This window comes from Ixodes scapularis, unplaced genomic scaffold (assembly GCF_016920785.2).
Source record: "Ixodes scapularis isolate PalLabHiFi unplaced genomic scaffold, ASM1692078v2 PGA_scaffold8__174_contigs__length_109621045, whole genome shotgun sequence".
Classification (NCBI taxonomy): Eukaryota; Metazoa; Arthropoda; class Arachnida; order Ixodida; family Ixodidae; genus Ixodes; species Ixodes scapularis.
The window spans coordinates 85354144-85381674 of record NW_024609883.1 but is presented as its reverse complement, the minus strand read 5'-3'; the positions used below and the strand labels follow the sequence as shown (position 1 = coordinate 85381674).

Below are 27531 nucleotides of genomic sequence, written 5' to 3'. Positions count from 1 at the left end.
CTGTGCTCGACAGACTTGACGTCCCATGCCACCTTCCAATGCTCTCCATCTGTCCTGCCTGGCCCTCGTATCGTTGGCCTTGCTCCAAGACGTACTCCATCTCACTCCAGGATTACGGTTGTGCAACTTTGTGTCCGAAAACCTATTCGTGTCCAGCGTCGCTCTATCTGTGTTATCACGTGACAGAACCCCGGAGTAGCTCGGATTATATTTGGGTAAGATTTCGAACACAGTCCTTCCCTTTCCCGTTTTTGGGATCGGAAGACCAGCGGAGACTTTGAGCGATTGACCGACAGCCAACAGAGCTTGTGTGAGTGGCTGTCCGGACCCACATGATGAGCATGCTCAAGGCCCCCGTGGAGGACACGGGCAAAATTTGACGGAGGGAAGTTTCTTCCCTAACAAAAAGAAAACGACCGGAAGCGGACCGCCGCACGACTTATGCGGGAGTCGTGTCGCCTCACGATTTCTGAAGTATCCTGTCTAAATGGGCGTTTACAGAGAATTTCCAATTGCTTGATCGAGGTCACGTGGTTTACGAGCTGCGTTTGCAATACGAGCTGCGAGAAGGTGCCGAAAGCGTTGATCGTCTGCAAACATCTTCGCCTTACCGCATGCTTAGAGCCTCGCCACGGGACAACTCAGCGCATGTGCAATTTCGAGCAATCTGCACTGGGGGCGTCCGCCATTATATTCCAAATGCTCCACATGATTTCAGAAGGACCCTCTCTTTAATGTAGGCTTTCTTGAGAGGTTGCGGCGCCCCATTCAATCATCTCCGTACAAGAAATGTGTGTCTGTGTGTCCGGGGGGGGGGGAGGCTAAAAAATTTAAATCTATATTTTTTTTTTTTAACAAATGATTGCACTTTGGAAATTGTACATTCCAGAGACACGCGACGCGATGCATGAAGCCTAATGAAAACTTGGGGAACATCGTCTGCTAAGCTCGACGCCGGCGCGCACTCGACGCTTCCAGGATCTGTTGGCAGCATTTCGCAGACGTCAAGCACCGTCTGAGAGTGCAGCCGTTTGCCCAAAACAGGCTTTTTTTTATTTTCGTTTGAACGTGACAAGCTCGTTCGTTTATATTTTCGCCCCAAATTTCCAATACCTAGCCGCGCCTCTTTATTAAATCACAGCGCTATACGCTGAGAGACCAATTTTTTCTAGCCGTGTAACGTGGGGTCGAAGCATCAGTGTACACATCGTATAACCCCACCATAGCTAGGCAAACATCTCCTAGACAGCAAGGTCGAAGTGTTGAACTTTTGACATCAGCTAAAAGAGGCAAACGCGGAGCACTCATTGGACTGGACCGCTGCGGCCGGGTTCGGCAGGAACTCGTGTTGAAGCGGTGAGAACACGATTGCAAGCCAAGCGCTGACGCCACAGTCATACCCAACCTGTCCCACGTTAGCCTCTTTTAGGTGACGTCGTGAATTCAGCACTACGGCCTTGCTATGTAAGAGATGCTGGCTAGGCCTAAAGTCGAGACTGCTTTTCGAGGTAGTGCGATGGCGCTGTCTTCCCCCCTTCAGCTTCCATTTCAATCGTGTTGCCTAACGTAGTCTGATAAGTGTGAGTTCATATATCCACTCAGTGTGACATTCACGGGAGTAGTGTTTAGAATACGGACCTTCTCTCCCACTTCGGTTAGATCCCCGGCTGGAAATGTGTTTATGTCCTCGTGAAGTTGGCAAGCGCCAAGCACGCGGCCATAGTCTTCGTCCTGCATGGACTTTCCGTAAAGGATGTTGGACTGCACACTCATGTTGTGGACGTTGGCGATTTGCGGGACATAGGCTACGCGGCCCTGAAACAGAATATTTATTTATTTATGCACGTATTTGCACTGATTTTCAAGTACAGCGTAAATGCGAAGAGAAGACAAAGAGTCAGCGGTACATTCGTTAAAAATATTAATATCATGGCGGCACTTAGCAGCTAGAACATAGTCGATATCTCATGGGTGCGCTTGAAACCATTATTGCCAGAGTAAGTGCACGAAAAAAGTACCTTGTGATCTCTCCGTCTTTGTCGGAAGAACGGCAACCAGCAATACTAATGCCGCCTAATGGTCTTTTTTATGCGTGGAGCACAAGCAAGAAGTAACACAGTGCGGCCGAAAATCCCTGTTTTCAAATTTAAGGCAGCGGACGAAATTGAAAAACTGGCAAAGCGAGAAACACGGTTCAGCTAAGGGGGGGTGAAAGAATTTGGCAAATGATGTGACAAAAAAAAGTTGACAAAACAGAAAACGAACAAAGTTAAGAAGATGAAAAACCCCAGAAGGTGGCAAAGCTCAGAAGGGGGCAAAACCAAGAGGGTGGGGGAAAGCCAAGAAGGTGGCGAAGTCAAGACGGTAACAAAGCCAAGCCAATGGGACAGCTAACCGAAGACAGAAAAGCCAAGGAGGTGACGAGGGAAGGCGGCAAGTTCAAAGAGGTATCAAATCCAAGAAGGTGGCAAATTTGCCAACAAATGGGTATAGTAAAAAAGACGGGGCAGTTGAGATGAAAGCAGTCAAAGCATCTGGTATGCGAACGAGTCAGCGAAATCAAGGTGGCGGCAAAACTATAAGAGCAACAAGGCCAGGCTAGTCCTGTATATGTGGTCCGTTATGCCCGAGTTTCACCATGACGACAAACAGAAACAACCGTCACCGAAAAGCCTCAGGCACATGCAGCATGCACGCAAATTTGTATCTTTGCCAAGCTTGCAATCATTCATACCAACATCACGAGCACCATAAAACTGCAATCCTGCATCAAATGTACCTTTACAGACTTCTCGGTGTCGGTCGTTTCTGTTTGTTGCTTTAGAGGGACGTAACCGTTAGTGTTGCACGTTTTATCATGTAGTTTTTGTTTTGTTTCTTTTCTTTTTTTTGCATGGTTTAATATTGTGATTGTTGGAAGTCCTCTAGTGTCAGGAGCGGGGTAACGCACGTTGCACTTGACGGTGCCCTCCAACAGGTGCATGTCTCCGAGGATAGCGGAGAGCAGGGAGGACTTGCCGCTGCCCACGAACCCTACCACGCCCACCAGGGAGCCGGGCTTCACGTGGAGGCTGACATTATCGAGGCCGGCGCCGGTCTCGTCGGACGTGTTCTTGCTCCACGTAAAAGAACTGTTGGAAAGAATCACCTCTCCTAGGCGAAAATAGGCTAATGAGAAAAGCATTAGAAACAAGACATGCTTCGATGGCCAACGAGAAAACTAGAAGAAAGGTATTATGTCAGTCTTTTCAGGAAAATACGGACTCGATGGCGAAGACAAATCGGAGCCTCTAGGAGTCTAGATAGTATAGTAAGGGCGCAGGCGAACTGGTGAATGTTAACCATGTTGAATAAACCTGAGACTGGGGCAGAAGGGAACACATAAGTCGAAGGAACAAAAAAGGGCAGGACGACGTCTCAAACTCAGCTCAGAGTGAGACGTCATCCTGTCCTTTTCTGTTTCTTCGACTTATATGTTCATTTCTGCCTCATTCTCAAGTTTATTCAACATGGCAAAGCCTCTAGTTAAGCTTTCGATTATTATTTCGTTGTTACAGCTCTTACTATTATTTTTATTGCTATTAATGTTATTATAATTGTTATCATTATTATAAGTGCTCGTAGTAATAGTAGTGGCCGAAATAGCAGTAGGTTTTCACATGCGACATTATAAAGAACATTGGGTTCTTCTGGACACTAAAATTAACATTGATTGAATAATTTATTTATTCGTTTATACAGTTATAATTATATGATTCCGTGTCTACTTGGAGTTTACTGTCTTGACGGTTCATTATCACCTTTATGAGTTAAAAAGAAGGAAAACAAACGTAAAGATGCCATACAACGATTACAGCCAATAAACAAGGGAAAAAATAATTTTAACACAAAAACATAGAACTTTATTTGTTTGACGATACTAGTATTCACGTGAGCCTAAACACAGCCGACGCCACGAGCTGATAGGATCAATTATACAGTGACGAAAGCGCCCCATAATGGTGTTTGCCATGTTTCTTTATGTGTTCGATTCATTTAAACCTATTAGAAACATAAAAGACGCAGTGACTTTCGCTTGTGACCCTACTTGAATGCTCTCATTAGCTCATAGCGCCGGCTGCGTCTGACTTAAACTGAAAGGAAGCGCAGCTCAGTATCCTAAATACGAGTAGAACATGCTGTGCTCGAAACGTTATTAGTTCGGCATGTGCAACATAAAAAAAAAGTAAACATCGCCGGAGTTTTTTTTTTTTCTCACTTTCGTACATGTACCTGTGCTACCAACTGTATGAAGCATGATTAAACATAAATCAGTAAATTGACTTATTGAATTACAATGAAGCCCCGTATACTTGATTATGTGATTTCACAAATTTTAAAAAGTTCACACACGTGAAGTTGAGTATCAACTAGAGTTTACCTTCTCGTTTTTCAGCCTTGTCTTCAAAGTTGACCTTCAGCTCCTCTTTTTCTTCTTCGGTGCAGAATTCAACAATCCGTCTCACTGCCAGAGATATCTTTAAAAATAAAGAAGGCAGTAAGTTAATCTTATTACTAAACAAACGAAAGGTAAGACTCAAAAGTTTAGGTATAAAACATTAAATAACGGTACATGCAGAAAATAAATTTCACGATATTTTTATTCTAACATATCAAACATATATTCCTCTGCGTATGTAATTCGTTCATTTACTAGAAACAACGTTCCTTTGTATTTTTTGTGGGGTTTTTTTTAGCAAGATTTTAGCAAGAAAGCCATTTTTTAGGGGCTCACGCATGTTAGAACAAACACAAGTTAGAACCTTGTTAATGGGGCGATGCAACAAGTTGGTATGTTTAACAAATCCCGCTTAGAATTTTTTTTTTTTTTTTTTTTACGTTTGTAACTTATGAAATACACGTCACTTTTATTTTTCCACAAGATGGAAGTCGCAAAAAAAATAGACCTCTTGCCAAAGCGAAATCATCCTAGTGGCGTAGTGCCGCGCAACGCACTTTGGGAACTTATAACTTATTGGTCTTGGTTTTGGTTTCGATTTGCCAACCTAAATTCACAAAATTTCGTTACGACCAAATGCAGTGCATGCATTTTGTAATCAGTGACTTTCCTTAAATTTATAAAACTGTTGGTGTTTCCAAAAAGATACAAAAATAAAATGCTGAAACGCTTTTTTTTTTCAGGGGGCGATTTTGACGTAGTGGAGTTTGTGCGCAGATAAACACAGGAAGGAGAAATGCACTGGGCCTATCATCCTGTTGCATTGTCTCAATGCCGTAGGCTTTTTAAATCATGTGTGAAGATAGAGGTTCATGCTGCACTCTGGAATGCTGGCCAGGCCTCCAGAAGGGTATGAGACGCGGCCCGGGCCGTACTTATACCCCTCAGTAAGTCTAGGCAGGTTCTTACGGCCGCTGGGGGTTCACGTTTCAACGGAGGCTCCCACATAGACGAATGAGGGCAATATAAGGGAGCGCTGACTTTATATTCATGCAGTTCTGAGATGCACGACTTCGTCAAAACCTAAACCATGCCACCCCTCTCCATGTCCAAATAGGTCCCATAATGCAACGCACGGAGTATGGCGTACAGGCCTTTTAAAGTAGTCCATACCCTCAACTCGTGCCCATTACAAGCCGTCACGTGATCTGAAGCTCATTATATGCCACAAATATGTTTATCATAGCCATGCGCGGTTGTTGGCTAATTACAGGGTATGCGCTGAATTCCACACATTGCTAAAGTTCGGCTATTCCCGTCTTCAGAGCGAATGGGCACAAGCCACTACATGAATTCATGTCGAAGCGTTGATTGTCCCAAGCCCAAATCGAATGCTTACTGACCCTTCCTGCGATCGCATTGCTGACAGCGCCAACAATGTGATCCCCACAACTTCTTCATTCAGTTTTGCAAAGGACAGATTTATACAAAACGTTCGTTCTTATCCTCGACATTTCGCGGTAACAAACCTCTTGGTCAGTGGCGTTGCGTGAGAGGATACTTGGGTACTGATAGTGCGAATAAGCTTGTGCAAAATTTTAAGAAAAAAATGTGTACTCAATATAGTTTCATGGCCAATAAATGGGCGCTTAGTTCCACCACGTTTTTTGCGAATTTATCTGCGAAAAGAGCCGCGGTTACCAAAGGCGAAATGAAGTACTGTAAAACCCTTAATGTTCGCGAGCCCTCAATTTTCGCGAATTTCACGAATTGAAGAATTCGCGAAATTTAAGGGCACGCGAAAATTTCGGTCCTTAAGATTTTCAATGCAGGCGTCTGGAATTCGCGAAATTTAGTGGTCGCGATTATGTCATCTGTGACCGATTCGCGAAAAATAGGGGCCGCGAAAATAAAGGGTTTTACAGTATATGATTACTTTTATTACTTCATTTAACGTTCTGCGCAAGTTGCAACCAACCGATATACTGTAAACCCCTTAATGTCCGCGAGCCCTTAATTTTCGAAAATTTCGCGAATCGAAATATTTGCGAAATTGAAGGGCTCGTGAAAATTTCTATTCTTAAGAGTTTTAATGCAGGCGTCTGTAATTCGCGAAAATTAATGGCCCCGATTATGTCCTCTGTGACCTTTCCGGGAAAAATAGGGGCCCGCGAAAATAAAGGGTTTGACAGTAGACATAACTCGCAACGCGATACTAATCATTTCGTATAGTGTCAACGGCGTCAGATCAGAAGGAATACCCATTCCAAAATGCATCATCATAGCTATAAGATTCAGGTCCGTTCCACAGATCCGACTTCATTTAAAATTCTCGCCTGGGTTGATTGATTGAATGATTCATTTATTCATTCATAATTAATTTCCCGCTCGATTGATTTATAGCGCGATCATAATCCTAAGTGTCTAAAATTGAGCCACAGGTATAAGATGAACCATTACCTGACTCCTGCATCGCAGGGCGCAGGCCATGAGCGCCATGGTGACATCCGTTAAAAAAACGATGTACACACAACTGAACGTAACGGCAGGTGTGAGGACTTGTCCCGGGTTGAAGACAACCAAGGTTCCGAACAATATGATGATCAACTGCGAATGCCAGAAAAAACAAATTCATTTAATATTTTTGAGGCTATAACGCGTTTCCTTTTAATTAAATCCGGCGGCAGTCGACGCTACGATCAAATTGGGCTAATCAGGCAGAGCCAAACGTATACATCGTGACTGCGCTCGTTGTCTCTGTGCGTTTGCTATAGACCAACACGCGGCCCTGACGTCACGCAGCTGCGGTGGCGCAGTCGACGGCACTGCGCATGCGCAGACGAATCACTCCACATGAATTTGGTTTCAGCGCACGCGCAGTGCCCACACCTGGTGTGGGCAAACGCGGGCTTGTTTGTAAACAGCGTGTCGGTCTATAGACCAACTCAACTCATGGCGTCACCCCACTGCGGTGGCGCTGCTGTCAGTATTGCGCATGCGCAGACACTTTACTCCTCCCGAATTTGGTTTCTGCGCAAGAGCAGTCTCCACACCTGGCGTGGGCAAAGCGGGCTTCTTTCTAAACGCTGTGTTGGTGTGTAGCTAATGAAGCCTGCTTTTAAGAGCGCTCCCGGGCGATTTTGGGGCGGTGCGGTACGTGGAACACGGTGACGGTTTGCTAAAACTCTCCAATGACTAAACGATTCGTGATCCGGTGATCATTTTTGCTTTTTTGTGCGTCATTGGTTTGGTTAGTAATAGGAAACTCGCAAAATACCACATCGGTCGGACTTTAAGTGAAACGGAGAGTAGTACTCGGTTATCGTGCTCAAGGAACTTTACGTTTCGTAGGGGAACTGGTTATTCGCTGCCTAGGAGGACGCGACGTTTCGAGACGTCCCGCTTGCCAGTTTGAGATGCTCTATGGATTCCGTGACCTGGTCTTATATACTCCACTTTCCGGCGTCTACACCGTTCCACTATTAACCTGATATCATTAAGGAGCTCGTGTCGCAGAAAAGCCGGTGTCGGTGGCGTGCACTAAAATCCAGGATTGGTGGATCAGGTCATGACGTCACAGCCACATGACCTCACGAGGGAATTTCAAAGAACCCACAACGCTCACCTGAAACGTGACGTCACGCCTGGAAGGAAAGACAGGCTACTGACTAGGGCACGCAGGGCACGCTTGCCCGGCTCGGGAACGGGCGGAAGTTTATATGTGCATATGCGTGCCCCTGAAGCCGAAGTGAGGCGACAGGACCGACAAGGACGATGCGGAGATGCGATAGCGTCTCCGGATCTCATTCGCTTCTCCAGATCGGCGTCCCCGGAGAAGCGAATAAGAAGGCGATGCGAACGGGGCCCCATAACGCTATCGCGTTCCACTCTTAAAGGCGAAGCTTAAAGGGGCACTGACACCCCAAAGGTCTTATTTTTTTATTGTCTAAGACGATGCAAATTGTAGTCATAGACACGTAAAAAAAATACCGCATCGCGAAAAAAAGATTTCTCCGCGCGCGCGTGCGCCATTTTATGTTTGGCGTCCTTCTCTCCCGCTCCTCAAGGCTTCGCTTCTTTTGATTTCTGACGTCAAGAATCATGCAATTTAGAAGCTTTGTAGGCGACATTTTTATAACATTTATTAACGGCAATCGTAAAACATCTTTTTTAACGCAATTGCGGATGCACGACGGCCCTTCTTTTTGAAATGCCAAAAAGACGGAGTCCGTTGTGATGTCGCCTCCTGGATTTGTATCCTCCCTCGGAACCGGGCGCCGGCGTACCGGTTTCGCGGGACGCCGGCGCCCTTCTCTCCCGCTCCTCACCTCCTCGCTTCGGGTCGCGAAGACATGTTTCGGATCGGAGGCGCGAAAGAAGCTTGACTCTCAAGACCCCTCAATATTTGACGTCACTCCACTGGGGCGGATCGCACGGGAACTTCAAATTCGGCATTTGAAAATTGTTTTTTTACTTCACAAATACTGAATTCCCATGTTTCGAATTTTGAGGGTAATCTCCTAGCATCGTTTTCAATTGTTTCGCATAATAAGAAAAAAATGTCATTTTGATGTGTCAGTGCCCTTTTAAGATTATATTGTGTGCGACTAAAAAGCTGTGTCCCAAATTTGCGTTTGAGTGGAATCGACCGCTTTGTGACCGCTTTGCAACCGATTGTAGTAACCGCTTACGACTAGAGACCGGTACAATTACGCAAGGGCCCTTAACGTATCCTCACTCCTAAACAAAACACGTTGAGGCAGATTTGTTAAGAACTCGTTATAAAAACATTTAAAGAATCACGATTCGCTGCACCAGTATCGGCTAAGATCGCTGAGACCTTAGTAGAGGCTCGTTCACAGATTTGCCTTTGAGCGTGACCAATTGCTTTGAACCAGCTTATTACTACTTACGACGGGCGAGCACACGGGCGCCATCGGTCGGGAATCCCTGGGACAACACCGATCTGCCTATATTTCCAAATATGTTTAGGCCTCTTTTTTAGAGCGCAGCTCTTAGGCGCCCATTTCCGGCTTGAGCGGCGTCGGCGTCGGCGTCGCCGCGCGGTGCATTATGGGAAATGTCCCATGACGCAACGTGCGGGGAGGAGAATGGGAAGGAGGAGGTCACGTAACCCCGGTGACGTCACGTGACCTCACGGTTACGCCGACGCCGCTTGGAGGGAGGAGTGGCAGGCAGGATGAGGAGGTGAGGAGGAGGGAGGAGGGGTATACGCTCCCCTCAGTACCCTTCCCTCCTCTTCCTCAAGAGCTGCACTCTAATTCGGCGTTACAGGGAGTCGTAAATGGCTTTAATGTTTCCACCATAAGCTTGAAATAATTTTGGCAATGTTATAACTTTTAAGTAACCTTTCCCCATAGATAGTGCGTGCAAAGTATAGACCTCCAGTCTATACTTTGTTTAACCTCATGATCGAATGCAGCCAGCGCTACAAGCTTATGGGACCAAGTAAGTAAATTGGTGTGTATATGTTTGTACAGACTGAACTTAGTCTGCCTCAACGGGCGACACAGTGCCCCTGAGCTACAGATGAGCAATTTAACCAGAACGGTACAACCGCTAACCTAGGGTCTTTAACATGCACCACGCAGTACTGATACAAGACCGCACGCCGGTACGGCGCTCATCCAAATTGAAACGGGAAGGAATAGGGATCGAACTGGGATGAAGTAAGCAGCCACAAATGCGTAGCGTCGCGGGATTTGTCATGTTTCCGTGCGTGTGCTAATTAACTACAGCAGTCGACTGCCGTGAAAGCACTGTGACCTTGCGCTTTTAATATGTATGTGTGTACTAGTATGGTGGTCTAGCCTCGAGTTCGCTCCGAAGTTTGGCGAAATGGAGTACATTTTGCGCCAGTGGAAAGCAGAAACCGTTGCAACGCACTCGGACATACTCCAAGACAAATATGTATACCAAGCTTAATAAATACGCCCATGATGCGTGACATACCACAGAGCTCGAGGCACTGTATATGGAGTCAATGAGGCCGTCCAGTACGTTGACCCAGAAGAGCGGCTTCATCTCCACGTCTCTGGCCCGCAACAGCTTCTCCTGGTAGGCGCCTTCCCATGCATACATTTTCACGAGGCGCACCGAAGACAGAAGGTCCGAGGTCATCTTGAGTCGCTCGCCACGGGCTCTCATCTGGCGTCGCTGTTATTGAACGAATGAAACGCCAAAGTACAGTCTTCAACAATATAAAAGACCCAATCTACGAGGCAGTTTAAGTTGGCTGTGAGGGATTCGCTTTGGAAAAGTTCACATCGCTCGGTGTGAGGAAATAAATAATCCCCTGGTCTATCCTTTCTCTAAAATTAAGGTGCCTCTGACCAATCTAAGTTTAGCATCACCGCATAAACGCCCTCGGCGAATTAGTCTTTTATATGTTGTACATGTCTCACCAAATGCTCTGAGTGCACGTCGATTTAAGATAAACGGAGTTGGTTTGATGTCTCTGGTTGCTGTAAAGTGATCGCCATACTTGCGCACAAAACGTGAAAAATGGCCTATATAACTGAAAAGCTAATTTGGTGGCAGCCGAATGTGAAGCGGAAGTTCATCCGCATTTCTTGCAGGGGCTATGTTGGCGTCAAAACGCCGAGCTCTGATTGGTTCTGATCGGCGGTTAGTGGGTAGACTCAAAGCAAGCTGTCTTGAGGTCTACCCACTATACGTCAATCAGAGCCAATCAGAGCCAATCAGAGCTCAGCTTTCTGACGTCACCACAACCCCTGCAAAAGAAGCAGACGAACTTGTGCTCTATGTTACTATACGGAGAGAAACTGAGAAAGGAAAATTGGACCGTGTAGTGATGTCAGAGCGCCGAGCTATAATTGGAAGGATTAATGGCTAGATGCAAAGGCTAGTTGGATTTGTCTCTATTCACTGTTCGAACGCCAAACGCCGGCGTCCGGCGTCCGGCGTTCGAACGCGATACACTGTGTGAGAAGCAGACGGCGGTCGTGTTCGCCTTGATCGGAAAGATTCAGTGAGTAGTGACAAAGGTACCTAGCCTTTGCGACTATCCCCTGATCCTTCCAATCAGAGCTCGACGCTCTCCCGGAGCTTTGATCGCCCCCTCTCCCTCGGTTTCTCACCGTATTTGGACGCTAAGCACACCGCCCGTAAACGCGTTTCAGGAACCATTGTTTCTTCTGTGTTCGTCTGGTGGATTACATTTTGGCATAGCGCGATCAAGAAAACCAATTATATTATTAAAGAAAAAAAGACTTCTTTTGACAGCTGATATCTAGAAAGCCAACTTGGCAGCTCGAACAGTTGTGTTATGATATGATGATATAACCTATTTCATAGCATATCATAAAATTATATTATATTCTAACGCTTTATTTGCGGCATAAATAACGAGTGAGCACCCGAAGGTACGAGTTTTTAAACCCTGAATTCAAAAACGAGTTGTACAAGAAAACTCAAGAAACGGGGAAATTTACAGAACATAGTTACAGCCACACAATTACCAGTCATTTCTTCTGTTTGACTTTCATAATGCAGAAAGTATGTCATCTCAATATCCATAATGGTACAATGTTTTAATTCGAGGTACTATTATAGTCAATGAAATATGTTGTTCGTCAGCTCTTTAATACAAGAAAAAAAGGGTAGCAATATTTATCTCCGAATTCCTTTGAATTTGTTTAGAAGTCAATATGCAGTAGTTACAAAAAAGAAGAACCTATATTTTTATTCATTTTCCTGCTAAATTTAACGAGGAAAGTGACTTCGGGCATACGTCACGTTAAGTCAGTTTTCTCTCTAAACTTAGCAAGAAATCGGACGGATAGACGGACGGACGGAGCTCAGTAACAAAAGCACTCAAAAACGTTCAGGCCGTATCACGTTGCGTACAAGAACCTACGTATGTATCCTACTCACCCAGAGCAGATTCTGCATCCTCGAGATCGGTATGGGAACCAGAAACACAAAGAGCAGGTATCCCGCGCAGCAAAGAGTCACTCCCGCGCCCACTCTCATCGCCAGCAGGTAGAGGAGGACGGGCATGCAGAGAACGCCGCAGCCGGGCAGCGGGAAATTGTAGACGCTCATCGACAACTGGGTGCAGTCTACGCCCAATATAGACACCACGTGACCCGTCGAAATGGACGCCCTCGCAGAAGGAGATAGCAACGTCATCTGGGTGGTGTAAATTAAAAAAAAAACGATGGGTCTTGCGTTTGAACGCCAGACCCAGCGCGAAGCGCGGACAGCGCTCTTCTTCGCTCTGATTGGAGGGAGACAAAGTCAGCTAGCCTTCGCCTCTACCCACTAATCCTTCCAGTCACAGCTCGGCACCCTGACGCCATTGCACGTCCTCGTCTGCTCCGCGCCTCCAGCACGTGCTCGTTGCCTTCCTCCGAATTTCGGCTCCGCGTGCGACGAAGTGTTACCGAAGGCAGAATGCTCGCCCTTGAGGCGGAACCTCTACTGGGTTTTTAATCCGTCACCGGCTTTAGGTGGTGTTGGATGATGCCTCACATTTTTCTTCTTCACCCGTTCGAAAACCACTATACTTTGTCCAAATATTCTTTGTACCGACTAGGGTGCCTCAATGTCCTTCTGTTTAGGGTGATGACACCCTTTGTAGTACCCGATGCCGACAGCACGCGCTCACGGGTAAAATACAAAGAAATCGACAAAAACAAAATGTCGTCATAGCACAGTTAGTGCTACAAACGCGTGCAGGGTCACGCTCTTTCACGCGCTTCGGAACAAAAAAGAAAAATAAAAGTGTGGGACAAAATGGCCAGATGTCTCCACCCTTAGCAAAGCGCACATGAAGGCACCCTGGTACCGACTATACCCAGTTCACCCTTGAGCTAAGAAGCTCCGCCTTCAGCACGAGCTTTCTGCCCTTGCTAACACAAGTGTGAACCGCAGGCACGCGCAACCAAAAGCACTGCGAAAGCCGGCGAGCTCGCGCTGAAAGCGGAGTTTCTAGTCTCAGTTTAACCGCGCATTAACACTGGAGGCGGATCCGCGTTCGCAAAGCGGTTGCGAACGCGGTTGTATTAAGATCCAATGCAACTGCACGCGCACTCGATGACATCAAGTGCGCGTGCAATTGTACTGCATCTTTATAAAACCGCGTTCGCAACCGCTCTGCGAACGCGGATCCACTTCCAGTGTGAATGAGCGGTAAGGGTGAAAGAAGTGTAACCGCAAAGGGGCTAGAAGCTAGAAGCGCAAGCGAGTACCTTTACTTGGCGTTTGATTAACATTCTCGCGGCACAAGCGCGAGTGTAGACGAGGCACGATAAAACGCAGGAAGATTATAGTTCGTGGTTAGTCCATGTTGCGGCAAGAAAGACACTAGGCTGGCGGTGCAAGTGCGTTTTGTGTCCCCTTTCCCCAGGACGACGTCCCATCACATAGTTTATTTGAACTATCTTTAAGTGTTTACCCTATCTCTTTCATAAGACTAATTCATTTTATTTCCATCCACGCAACATCGAACAGCTGTATAGACAGTTGCGAGGACTGTGCTCCAAATGGTGCCCCATGCGTGCAAGCACGTGTAGCGTGCGCATGAACATAGCTTTGACAAGCTTGAAATGGCACTGTCTTTCCCGCTCGAGCCGAAACATGGCGGCGGCCAGTTGCCTCGCTTGCAGTCTGGAGGCTCCACTCGCAGGCGACAAAGTTGCCCCCCTCCCCCCCCCCCCCCCCCCCCCCCCTCCGGGAAGGCCGCCAATGTTGAAAAGTACGACCACGACCAATGGCTGCACGATTCTATGGAACCAATCAGACAGCAGCGAAAGTGCATCGTCACGGCGCTCGTCGTCTTTGTACGTTTGAGGTGACGGGCTAAACCAACCACGCATAGGAAAAACATTCCGAGGACACCTAAGCACTTCTTATGAGTTGTGAATGCGAAAGCATGAATGTCGTTCTTCAGCTCTCTTTGTTCGTCTGCAGCGTACCGACGGCCGAGCGCGCTCTTTTGTGAAGTGGCCGCGCCCCGCTGAGCTCGGCCGTGCAGCCTCTCCGGAGTTTGCCCGTGCGGGCTCCGCGGTTAGGCCCGCACCTCTTACCGGCGGCGCTGCGTGCGCTGCGCCGCCATAGAGAGGGCTTCTATTCCTTGGAACTAAGCCGCGCGAGAGCCAATGGGAGCCTCGTTCCTTAGAACTATGACACGCGCCAGTCAATGGGAGCCTATCCATCAGAGCTATGCTACAGACGACAGGCTTCGCTCTATTGGGACAGGGGAAAGTGCCGCTTGTCGCGGCTTCAAAAGCTAATGACGTTGTTTCGCTCCTTGGGACAGTTAATGCTGACGTATTAAAAAAAACGCAGAATCACTCGTGATTCACTACGCGTGATTGGTTTAGCCGGTGGCAGCCAACGCGCAAAGACGACGAGCTCTACGACGACTCACTTTTGGTTGGCGCTTGCTTGATTGGCTTCATCGTAGTTAAGCCTTGGCTAGGGTGGGACTTTATGTGAAAAGGAATATAGGTGCGGAGGGGGGGGGGGGGGGGGGGGGGGAGGGGTATCCAAATGAACAGGGATGAATTTTTAGAGTGCGGGCCGTTCATAATTACCAGCTCCCGCCGCTAGCACTGCTTGGCAGCAGCCCTTCCGAGTCAGTTTTGCCGCTTCAAAATCATTCCTGATTTCTGTTTGGAATGTCTGATTTCAAGCAACTTCCACCACCTCCACGAAACGTTGTTTGTTTTTTCTTATTTTTTACTTGGGAAGGGGGGAGGATTGTGCGGGCGAAGAAAAAAAGTTACACGGGGCGAGGTCTGGTAATTAGGAAGGGAGGAGAAGCGGTGGTCCTGGGGGGCCAATTTTGTTCAAAAAATGTTGCACTGACATAGTGTGTGCTGGGCACACCTGAACGGTTCGTGTTAAAAGTAACAAAATTACTTGTAATTGATTACTTTTAGAAAGAAGTTTGTAATCATTTGATTATATTTATGAGGAAGTAATCCAACTACTTTTGGAAGTACTCATCGTTACTGTTTTCCCCTCCCCTTTCTAATGGTGCCCTTTGTACAAGTTTCCTAGCGAAGAATCCTCGAACCAAATCTTCGACAGGAGCATGGTTTACCAAAATTGGTGGATTAAGCAGGTAAGGAGTTTATAATTCGGTGATTCTAATACAATATTGGGCGGTACGAAAGACCTACTCTTTTGAAAGCGGCAGAAGAATCTGTCGCGTCAATTACCTTTTCTCATGTAATTGAGTAACCTAGTTGCATACATTTTAACCGAGATTAATTGTAACTGTAATCAACTACTTCTTGTTTAGTAACGATGTGCAAGATTGGCGCTGGGGCAGTTTCCTGATGGAACCGTCACTCTCCCCTTTCCCACAATTCAGACCATTGCCGCCTTGCTGAGTTACGCGAGCCTCGAAAAACTCCTAGGTAAAAGACCTGATGTAGTGGTTTCACCAGGAGGAAGAATCTTGGATTGAGCAATGCCAGAATTTTCTCGAAGTTTTTATTAGTTCAGATGGTCGAGGGTCGCCCTGAACGAGATTGGTTGTCGATCTATAATTTACCGGCCTTGAAACGAGAAAACCACTCGCAGACCCGCAATTTTTTCGTAGCATCTTCTTTGTAAGCTGTCTGAAACATTAGAAAAGTTTCCGCTGTTGTCTTTTCCAACAAAATTTCACGGCCGTACGCTGTCCCTACGAATCAGGCATTGCAATAAAACGAGGAATGATTTTGAAGCTAAAACATTCACGACGTGCCTCTATAACTTTCGCACACGATGCCGGTCGGCATACTGACTCGGAATGGGTGCCGCTAAGCGCTGTTAGCGGCGGAAGCTGGAACTACAAGCGACCAGCCCTACAGGAGTGCATTCCGTTTACTTAGCCCCCCCTCCCCCCCCCCCTCCCCCTCGCAGACTCACCTTCTACTTTTTTCTTGCTAAAAATTGGTGGAATAGTACCGCGAGAAAAAAAAATCGAACCTTCTTGAATATTGCTGCCTGAAGCACAGCCCTCAGCCGGCATCCCAAGATGCAGGCCATCTCGTTCTGGTAGCTGGTCAGTAGACATTCTGCCCCACTCGCCACCAAGAACAAGAATGCCGAGATGATTCGCTCTGTGCCGTCGCAGCTCTCGATCACCTGTCTACAAACCACTGAGTATTAACACAAACATCTGGACAACGCAAAGAAAGAAGAAAATGAAGGTCCTGGTTCGCGTATTACATTGTCATGTCCCCTTAAAAGTTTCTAAACAAAAACACAGCAAGCTATGTTGCCTTTCGTTTTACTTCCTACTACAGTTACTGGCAAGGTAAGAACGTCTGCGAGGATCCGCGCGAGCTTCCTGCCTTTGACAATGCTTCCGCGTCTTACGCACCCTGAGCACGCGCGCGCGGTCAAAACACGACGGAAGCCATGGAGCGCCTGCTGGAGACCAGATGTTTGAAAGAAACGCCCTGGCGTTTCTATTCCGTCGTGGACTCTAATCACAAAACGTTCACGGCATCTTTGCTGTGGGGCCAACTAAGGTTGCTAAAGCTACATAGTTCGTGGAAGCCAATATCCTTTTGTTTTATCCGTCATCCATAATGGGACCCCTACCTGCTCTCATGAATCTGTTTGTTCATTTATAATTGACACTACTTGACATCATGATGTCATGTGACACCATGGCTTGACACTTTGACGTCACAAAACGTTGTCACGTGACGTGAGGTCACGGTGTCATGTCGTGGTGCCACGGGACACCAATTTCCCCTCTAACTTCGGCAGGAAACTAATACACGATATGTTCTCGCGTTAAACGACTGCTTAATGTATTTCCAGACAAGTGAAACATGCATTATAGGCTCCTATAGGGCTCTCAAGATACGAGTCATTCTAAATATTAATCTGTAGACAGAATGTGTTTTACAGCCGAATTCGGTAAGAAAATTGTCATAGAGAACCGTCGTGAAAGACTGTGACATTACCTGACATTATAGCGTGATGCAACACCAAAATGTCACGTGACTTGGTGACGCCATGCGACACACTAGTACCACGTGACATTATGACGTCGAGTGATGTCCCAGCCATGTTACCTTATGACGTCACACACACACACACACAGCATGTATACCCAGCACACTCCTAGCCATTCTGGGTCCCCAGGCAGTGCCAGCATGATAAGGCTATCGTAATTTTTTGTAATCATTTTGCGAGATGGTTGCGAATGCGTATGCGACTCACTCGAGCAGGGGCACCTTGACAAAGAGGCAGGCGAAGTAGGCAAAGGTGCAGAGGGCGACACGGAAGGCGTCCATCCATAGGACACGCCACAGGGCCGCAACGAAGTCTATTCGACGTCGCACGTTTTTGCTGGAAGGGGGTTTCGGATTTATTTTATTCATTTATTTCACATACTATCAGTCTAAATCGATATCTTTGATAGAAGTGCGAAGTATTATAGCAACAATGATTTGAAGTGCCAAGATTGCCTAAAGAAATGTCGCGTTACTTTGAAGCGTGACTCGTTTAGCAACTCTGCGCCCACTCATACCGCGGTGCCATGGAACGCGTCCTCGACCGGTGTGTTTGGCGTCCCGTTCCGCGCATGCGCCGAAAGAGGTCTCGAACTGGCAACGAATGACGTCACAAAAGCCGGAACGTCGCGCTGTCGGATGTCGCGATCCTGGCGGTCGGTCCTACAAGTTCCGGCAAAAAAAAGCACGCGCAAAAAGCGCCAGTGTCGCCGTCTTGCGGTGTCCCAATTTTCGGCTGCCAAAGCTTCCGTGGTCTGTCGAGCCGGAGGCCGAACTCGCAGCAGAACGGACGTTTGTGACGTGTCCACCGAAGCTGCTATGACACAGCCGGGACCGCAGCCGTCGACAGCGTGACTCTCCTATAACGTCATCGGGCGAAAATCGACGGACCACTTTTTTGGACGAGGCAAACACACCGGTCGGAGACGTGTTACGCGAACAGTATACTCCGTTTATGCCGTTTTTAGTCAGTATGCCATTTATAAGGTAGCTCAGGACCAGGGTGTAAGATAGACAGGTGGTGAAACGGCCCATAGAAGCCTACCGCAGCGCCGTGACCGGATTGTGTACTCGTCTGCTTGCGGGTACCCCCGATTTGCGACAGATGGCGCTGCGGCAAGAGGAAAAAAATTGGAATCGGATGTGCATGGAACTTTATGGGAGAGTGCGCAAAATAAACCTAGAGCACGACAGTCCTCCATTGAAAATCCACGGGAAATCATCTCCGTCAGTTTAGCCGGTCGCCACCGGTCGCCCACCAGGAGTGAGAGTTCGCGGTGCTCCACATAGATGGCGCCACAGAAAAAGAGAAACCCGAGGGGGACACAATCCGGTCGCTCATTTGGCTCTCGTTTCCCCACCTGTCTATCTTACACCCTGCTCAGGACCATTCTTCCGAGTCCGACGATGTAAGTTACGAATGAAATTTTATAGAAGAAAAAGAACTCCTAACAGAAACCGTCCATTTGGTGTTGATATCGCTGGTGCCGCTCGGTGCAATAGAAACATTTCCAAAAAAACGCGCGCCATCTATACTCCGCGTCACCTTATGTTGTACCGCAGAGAAGGCTAGAAGCGCGAGCTCATAGCGTTGGCAGCAGCTCTTAAGTCACGAGAGCTTGTGCCACCGAGATGTGCCCCTGAGCAAAGAGCTCGCGCTTGTAGCCTTTCCTGCGGTGCATCATATGGTGAAACAGAGTATAGTAGCTGCTGCACTAATTATACGAGTCCACCATTTTTTTGGGGCATTTGATGTGAGCATCTATTGGACACGAGGACTGCGTTACTGTTCGACGAGTACTTGAATCCGATCAGACGCTTCTTGTCCCCCCAAAAAATGGCGACCGCCAGCGTTTCTTGATGCTTTTCTTTAAGTATATTGGCGAGAAATGTCACACCTCGGTCGAACGTCGCATAAACAATATCTAATAGCAACAGGGGGACAGACATAGTGTACTAATAATAAGGAGTTTGGTTAGCTGAGCACATATTCGTAAGGAAATTTTTCTTTCCTTCTCTTACCTTAGTAATGAGTGAAGCCTGTAGACGATGTCTCCACAGCGGAGGGCACCACGCAGTCGGGGAAGGACTTCATCCGACGGTTTGGCTCCGGTTAGGTTCATCTTTAGAAGCCTGCAAATACGTACGCCAAACAATTCTTTATCGAAACAACAAAAAAAAACGAAACAAAAATCGCATGCTGACCACAAAAAGAACGGTGTCAAGAATGGCGTTCGTCCGAACTTTAATACGTCGAAGGGTGCAGAATCCAAACACTCATCACTCGTTCAATGCGGAGAGAATGTCGTCTGCTTCCTTCGCAGGAGTTGCTGTGACGTCAGAACGACGCTAAGCTCCGATTGGCTCTGACTGAAAGGATAGTGGGTAGACCTCAATGCTAGGAGCCTCGACGTCTACCCACTATCCTCTTTCAATCAGCCAATAAGAGCTCGGCGTTCTGACACCGTCGCATCCCCTGTGCAAGAAGCAGACGAACTTGCACTCCGCACAGGCTTGGCAACGCCATATTTTAAATTTTTATCCCGCAAACCTTGTGCTCGGTTTGCTTCAAACAGATGCGACTCGACTCTCGAGTCACGCGCGACAAGAAGCGCGGTACGTCATCTTTCGAATGCCCATATCCTCCGTCACGTGCTCCTCGCCTTCCGTCGTGCTCTGACTGCGCGCGCACGCTCGAAGCACACGAAATGCCTACAGCCGCGGTCACACTACTCGAACGCCGTACAAAAGACGGCCTGCAGACAGTGTTCGAGGCCGGTCTCATTCGTCGTGTGAAAGTTATGTTACACTGGTCGTTTTTGCAGACGTGCTCGAAGCATGCATAGCACGTTCCAATCAAACATGCATTCGAACATGCTCGGGGCGACTCCACGGTTTATTCCGTCCGCGTGTTAGCAGCGAACACCTCGTATTTTGTATGATGTATCGAATCCAAACGCGAGATGGTTTAATTTTCCAATTTTAACGTAAAAATGGGAGAGAAACCGAGAGAATAAAGGCTGATCGAGCAGCTTGAAGTGGCCCTTTGTCCCCCCTTCACGAGAAAATGGCAGCGGCAAAGGAAAAAATAAAAAATACTATCATAGCTTATACACATTAAAGGGGTAGGGAAACGAAATTTCAGCGATCATTTTCTAGCTTTAATGTGTTGCCTGTTGCACCCTAACCTCAAAAACACCAGTCTTTCGTTGAAAAGCACAAGAAAACTAATTTTAAAGCTAAATAAACGATCTTCAATGTGCACCTGGCGGATGCATGCGGAGCCTATTTGGGAGGTGGTCTAGCAACGTTGTGGAATCTGCTACGTAGTCGTGACGTAGCAGATTCCTTCGGAGCAGCGCCGCTCTTTGGCATTCCAAAGTTTTCCTTTTTAGCTTTCCTCCTGAACTCACAAATCGCGCATTGTACCAAGCGGTCCAAGAAGACGGAACGGCTCCCCTCTTTCTCGCTCCCTCGTTCGTGCAATCGGAAACAGCCATTCTCCCCCTAGAAGATTAGAACGTCGCTCAAAACTCGAACAAAAGTTGCTTTCCCCACCCCGTTCACCCCTAAGCTGACAGTGTTGTGGAATCTACGTGCTCCTTGGGCCAGCCACACGCTCGTCACCCCACGGGTACTTCAAATGGCTCGGTTGTAACGCGCTGACAACGCCACCGCAACGCTGACAACGCCACCAAGGGCAAAGCTCATAATCACGCGAGCCTTGCTACGTCACGAACGCGGGGTATCTTTTCTTTCTGTTTTTGTTTGCACCGGATATCCCATGACGCATGGCGCTCTCCGTTCGCTTCTCTTCGCGCGCTTGCTCGAGTGCACCGTTTGGAACGAAAAATATAGCTAATCGTTCAAAATACAAACGTGTGATTATCATTTACGGTTATTATCTGTCATGCTTGACTCATTTACGAACGAAATCTGAATATTTTAATTTTTGTTTCCGTACCCCTTTAACAAAGGCTACATACAAAGTGCGCCATGAGCTAAAAATATTTACAACAAAACAAATTACATACAAAAAAAAATATTTCGTTGACACCAAATTTGGCCACGAAAATAAATGGAGCGAAATATTTACATTAAAATTGTATAAACAAACATAATTGGCACGTCATAATAAAGTGAATTTTTGTAGTTGAAAGAGAAAAACGCAAACCCACCATAGTTTTTGTAAAGTAATACTATTAAAAAAGTTGATCAGCTAAAGTGCGATAGCGTAGAAAAACATACAGCAAGAATAAAAGGCAACATGATGTAGATAATGGTACATAGCATTGTAAGTAGCAGTTTTTAATCTTGTTCTTTCAGTTTCTACGTCGCAAAATTACACGAAAGCTGGTGTACCTGTGTTACACAGCGCGTCCTTCCCGCCCCCTACCCCTTTTTCCCCTTTCCCCCAAAAAATAAATATATATATATCATGTTTTGCCGCATAAAAAAAGTGTTCATCACCGAATGCCCCGTTTCAGCCCCAATGTAGCACTAGCCTACGGTACCAGATAACAAGTTTTCAGAACTGACCGTTATATTTTCCCAAAGTTATCAGTGATTTTCCGAAACCTTCTATCGGAAAACGGAGCCTCGCTCTCGGCAGCATGTGCCATTCAGCCCCATGTATCTGCTCGGCTTTATCATCCACCTTTTTCCCATTTAATTTGTTTAACCCGCCATTCACTTTTCATAAAAAAAATAGCGGTTTGTTCTGATACTTCAGCATCTCGTTCAGACCGTTAGCGCTACCTTTGGACGAAACTGAGCGTTCTACCATGCGTACTTTATATTTTCCACTTAAAAAAAAAAAAGATGTAATAAGTATTTGGCGGGGGGGGAGGGGAAAGGGGGGGGGGGGGGGGCGCTTTGTAGTTTTGTTTTAACCCCAGCGTCGTTTCATCCACTTTTAAGATTATGTTTTCAAAAAGTATTTACGGCATCAGCAGCACACAGAAGAGTCTTCCAAAAGTAGACGTATTATCTTCATCACGGTCTGCAAATTTAACCTGCAAGAAAAACACAATCCACGTTACAAAATTAATAATACACTGGTAACATGTTGTGCTTGTCGAGCAGCTGTGCCGTTTCCTCCGCAGCAACATTGCTGTCGTAGAGTCCCAGCTTTTTTTTAAAGATATAGTGCGATCTTAAGGTTCAAACCGAAATAGCACGTTGGCTGAAAGTAATTTTTTTATCACATGGCCAATTCATTGTGTGTATCAAACCACTTCATCCATAGCTAAACTAAATCTATCTTGTTGTTGTTGTCGTTGTTGCTTTTACGAACTTTCTATGAGCAAAAGCGCGCGCGTGGAAAATACGTCAAAAACAGACAGTTGTTTATACGTACCCAACAGTATACGTACATGCGAATACGACCACAAACGGATACTGGCGTTCTTCGGAAGAAACGAAATAATCATACTTGTCAGTTGTTTGTGACTTTTAGTGACCTCGTCACAAAAAGTAATCACCACAGGTTTGTACTTTTCTTCTTTTTTTTTAGATTCGCTTAGAGTCACACAAAAGCTACGCTTCAGTGTAACGACACTTCATCACGTTACGAGGATCAAGGAATAACTGAAAAAAAAAATATTTTTTTTTTATATGAGCCGACGTCCACCTAAGCCTAATGTCGTCATAACAAGCGATGACATTGTGGGTCCCTGTAGCATCTATTTCAGCGAAACGAATATGCTAATGTGGCCTCGAATCTGCGATGCAATGCCACGTGGTCTGCAGAGACCTGATAACAGCTACTATATAAATGCGTATTTCCCTTGAATAAAGGTTGTTCATCATTTGACTTCCAATCTACGAGTCACTACTTTGGCGACGAAAGATCAGATTACGAAGGCCGTTACGCAAGCTCGGGAGCAGTCAAGGATCAAGCTTGGGAGCGCCGACAATGCTGCAGTCAAGGATCAGGATCATCGCAGTGGGGAAGACCTCTATATGATAAGTGCAATGGACTACCTTTACTGAATATGACATGTCAAGGCTAGGCAAAATAGACGAGTTCGACGAGGAAACGCAAAACTTTGACTTCTACCTTGAAAGATTCCAGCATTTTGTAATTGCAAACGACATTACTTAAGCTAAGAAGTTGCCAGTATTTCTGACGGTTATTGGAGGTTGCGCTTATGAAGTGCTCAAAAACGTTGTTGTTCCGACAGATCCATATCCTTTGCCGCGCCCCGATGACTTGTTTACAGCCATTGGTGGCGGTAATGTATTTTGTGTACTATAGACTTGTCATCAGCGTACCAACAGGTGTCACTGAGCCCAGAGTCCAGGCCACTCTTGACGGTAAACACTCGCATGGGGCTTTAGGAGTTCCAGAGGCTTCCGTTTTATGTGGCTAGTGCTCAAGCCATTTTCCAGTCTTTCATGGATGAATTACTCAAGGGCATACCAAACATCGGGTGTTACATAGACGACGTCATTATTGCATGGGTAGACATCGACGATTGTCACTGGAAGCTGGAGTTAGCTTTAAAGCGATTGAATGAGGCTAACGTAACGCTAAAAAAAAAAAATGCAAATTCTTCAAAGACACCGTTACGTATCTCGGTTACGTGTCCTCAAATCTGCGATGTCATGTCACGTGGTCTGCAGAGACCTGATAACAGCTACTATATAAATGCGTGTTTCCCTTGAATAAAAGTTGTTCATCGCTTGGCTTCCAATCTACGAGTCACTACAACGAACTTGTCTGCAATATATAATACAATATTCTCTTCCTTGCTGACAAGAGTATTTCGCTGACATAAATCCCACAAGCGTTCACGATATCATTTTTGAATGATATTAAGCTTAGGTGGACGTAGGCACATAGGTACATTTTGTTTTTCTCAATTATATTTCGACTGAAGTAACGTCATGTTCTCAAAGTTTAATGTGCTGTCCCAACCGCTAGCTCCACATTCTCACAGAGTTCGAGCTTTCTACGATGCGTAGTTGATTCATCCGGGCGAAAAATACGGTTCTGGCGGTTTGCTTCTATTTACCACTACCGTGTTTGTTTTTTTTATTTTGTTTTTAACACCTGCTCTCGCAAGATAAAAATATGAGCAATCCACCACCTAAAATAGCTTTAGAAAAAGTTACATGGCACTCTGTTCAGTCTTATCTATTCGAATTTTTTTTTTACGCAAAAATAGTGCTTGATAACACCCTGTAGAACCAGAGGAAACGTTTCCCGTCCTTCAGAAATGTTAGAACAGTCCGCGCGCCAAAGCAAAATCGCTTTTTTTTTTTTTTTTTTTTTAATTGCAATTTTTTTTTTTTTTTTTAATTGCGGCGTTTACAAAATTGTTGTGGAATGAAGTACAGATACTTTTAAGTGTACCTAAACTAATGGCTCTAAGTATACCCGTACGATAGCCAGTATACAAGTCTCAGCACTTCACAATTTGTCTGTATACTCATGGCTTATTTTTGGGTTACGTCACCTTCCGTGACTTCGATGATCTCCTGGAGACGGTGTCTTGAAGCCCTGCAGCCAGGAAACATCCGCACATCAGGACGGCTACGGCCGTGGTTAGGGCAACCTGCGAGTGCTCAAACACCGCGTGCCATACTATGGTTTCCTGAAAGTACCCGAGAGGAATCAAGTTAGCTGAAGTCGGACATCTACGTTCGGTCCAACTGAACAGTATGCAGAAAGCGGACATGGGTGCACTCAGTTATTTTCAGCGGTCATCTGGTCCTCTTAATGCTTCTCTCTCAGCATCCCTAGGTCAACTCGCACCACTAAATCTTGGAATGAGTAGTGATAGTCGTCCTGTTAGTGACATCCAGAATGGTTCACTCTGTGTTTGACAAAGAATGTCTAAAAACTATCTGCGGTCTTTAGTGTCAACAGATCAGTCTTTATTGTCAACAACAGGTCTTTATTGTCAACAAAATTTAGGTTTTTTTGTTTTTTTTTTATAGACAAGCTCCTGCATACTACATTACGAGAAAAACGAACAGCATTGGCTGTTCGTGTTTTCCCAGAAGAGCATGGGTACTAGAAATTCGCGCGGTCACTTCGAATCGGGCTTTAAAGCTCACTTTAGGAACGGTAGCTTAGCTTTAAAGACGAGTTGCTAAAACCCGCTTTTGTGTAGAAGTAATGAAACCATCCTTTGAACTCCTCTAGAAATATTAAGGTATGTAGCTCTTCCCTTTTCGGGCATCCAATTCAAGCTCCAATTCATAATATTGTACCGATTGTGGCAAAAAGGGAGCGATAGCGCATAAATCAACATCTTATCTGTTCAAAAATGGCGACCCAACACGTTGGGTCGTTACTTCCTGCAGCGGACGTGTGAACGTATATGTTTTATTCTACCCTACTTGCCTGTTGCTGGAAAAGTTGCCGCACTAAAAGGATGGAATCTGTGATCGTACTCGTGGCCAGCAGACCAAGGATTCCGCAGGAAAAACCCGAAGAGCCCAGGGTTCGCGAAATCCGGCTCCAACACAGTACTGCTAAGATGACCTGTGGAAGTCAAATATAATTCGAAAGAAATCGTCAGCGTACGACCGAGTTCATAAAATTCCTTATATTCCAAATTTACAGCTTAGCTCACTCTACTGTAAATAAGTCCATTAAGGGTGTCCTCCGATATCCAAGTCTGGAAATCACCATGTGCCGTAGTCAATATAATAGCTTCAGAAATGCAGGGTGCGGCTCATTAGGTCCACGCTTACTGTTTCATGATTCGTTGTTTGGCGTTTTTAGAGCCTAATGTTGCAATCTCATTGGTTGCCGCACCCTGCGGTTCATAAGAAGTCAGTGACTATGGTGTCTCCTTTGTTGACATGCCTGTCTCTACACTCTAAGAAATCTGGAGCGTGTGCTTTCCCGCAAAGCACGCTGGAGAGCCAATCACTGCAGTCAACGGAGGGAGCTTAGCCAATAACTGATAATGTGTCCTAACCTAAGAAAACTTGTCTGCGCTCTGGCACTGAGGGTGGCGTTTCACCGCGCTCCTCGGCGCCTTAGCACAAATCGTTTCTTGGGCTCTAGAGTAGACATATTATCAAACCAGTCATTCGCTGAGCGCCCTCCGCTCATCGCAGCGATTGGGTATCCGGAGCGCTTTGCAGGAGAGGAGAGGCTCCAAATGTCTTAGAGCGTACGAACGGAAGGCAACCAAAATAAAAACCTTTTCTGTTTAGTTTTGACCGTAGCCCTCACGTTGTATTCAATCAGAAACTTCTCCTGATTAGCATTAGTGGTACATTTGCTACACGTTTTACAACCGTATTTCTTAAATAACCCCAGTTGGAATGTTTAGTTACTTAAGGTTAATGCATCCCATACTGTTCCAGAGTGGACAGAAGCGAGCTAAGTTTAATAATTTGCTCTTAAGCTTGGACATCTATGAATCATCATCATTTCGAGGGCGCTTTTAATAGCAAAACATCTCATCAACGCAGATACAGCCCCCCCCCCTTCCCCCCTCCCCCCCCCTTTCCTTAAAGTACATTACAAAAAACTTACGAGAGAAACCGCCATGGCGAACTCGGCTGAGATCTCCTCGAGGGTGGATTTTTTTATGAACTCTGTCGGTTCTTTTTCCCATAGCATATAGTAGATGTTTACAGAAGTCAAGACGGCCGACCCTAAAACTAGAATCTGTCAAAAAAAAAAAAGACCACTGTTATCAACCAATTAAACCATGCAATTGTTATCCTCCTACAATCCTCAGTCAACTATGAGCAACAAGCAAGAGCTCACGAAGTGCGCCACCAAGGGAGTTTTGCGGTTGAACGGCACTCTTACTTCATTTGGTTGCCAGCCATAGCCACAAGTTGCGGTATATACTCCTAATATCCGCTTGCTATGTGGTAATGACAAATTTGATACTCGTTGTCTCCGCAATATCGAGAAATGAAGAAAAAAAATAATCAAATTCTTGAACATCCATGCCTTAACCTCATTCTGCGTAAAGTTCGACGAAACAAAGACCACAAAGCGTATACGTAAAGTTATATCTAACAGCTTGTGAGAAAGACTTTCTTTTTATTTCCCTAGCTGTTGCTTCGATTACACCTCCAAAACATTTCAAGCCCAAC

General features: G+C 46.1%; 2 protein-coding genes across 2 annotated transcripts in view; both read right to left on the bottom strand.

Annotated features, from left to right (window-relative positions):
* Positions 1 to 1548: 1548 nt before the first annotated feature.
* Positions 1549 to 10610, bottom strand: LOC120837579 (ABC transporter C family member 12-like). Its single transcript, XM_040207039.3, has 5 exons — positions 10412 to 10610; positions 6899 to 7045; positions 4421 to 4517; positions 2951 to 3153; positions 1549 to 1815 (listed from the first exon to the last, which is right to left on the bottom strand). Exons 1-5 carry the CDS (start codon positions 10604 to 10606, stop codon positions 1549 to 1551), a joined length of 909 nt encoding a protein of 302 aa, XP_040062973.3. The 5' UTR covers positions 10607 to 10610.
* Positions 10611 to 17655: 7045 nt separating this feature from the next.
* LOC120837580 overlaps positions 17656 to 27531 on the bottom strand; it is a 46118-nt gene continuing 36242 nt past the window's right edge. The window contains exons 5-11 of the mRNA XM_042287045.1: positions 27194 to 27296; positions 26957 to 27091; positions 25808 to 25948; positions 24915 to 25052; positions 22396 to 22466; positions 19474 to 19584; positions 17656 to 17788 (exon numbers count right to left, since the gene is read on the bottom strand). Coding sequence (XP_042142979.1) covers positions 17656 to 17788; positions 19474 to 19584; positions 22396 to 22466; positions 24915 to 25052; positions 25808 to 25948; positions 26957 to 27091; positions 27194 to 27296 — 832 coding nt within the window. The remainder of the gene's footprint in view (positions 17789 to 19473; positions 19585 to 22395; positions 22467 to 24914; positions 25053 to 25807; positions 25949 to 26956; positions 27092 to 27193; positions 27297 to 27531) is intronic.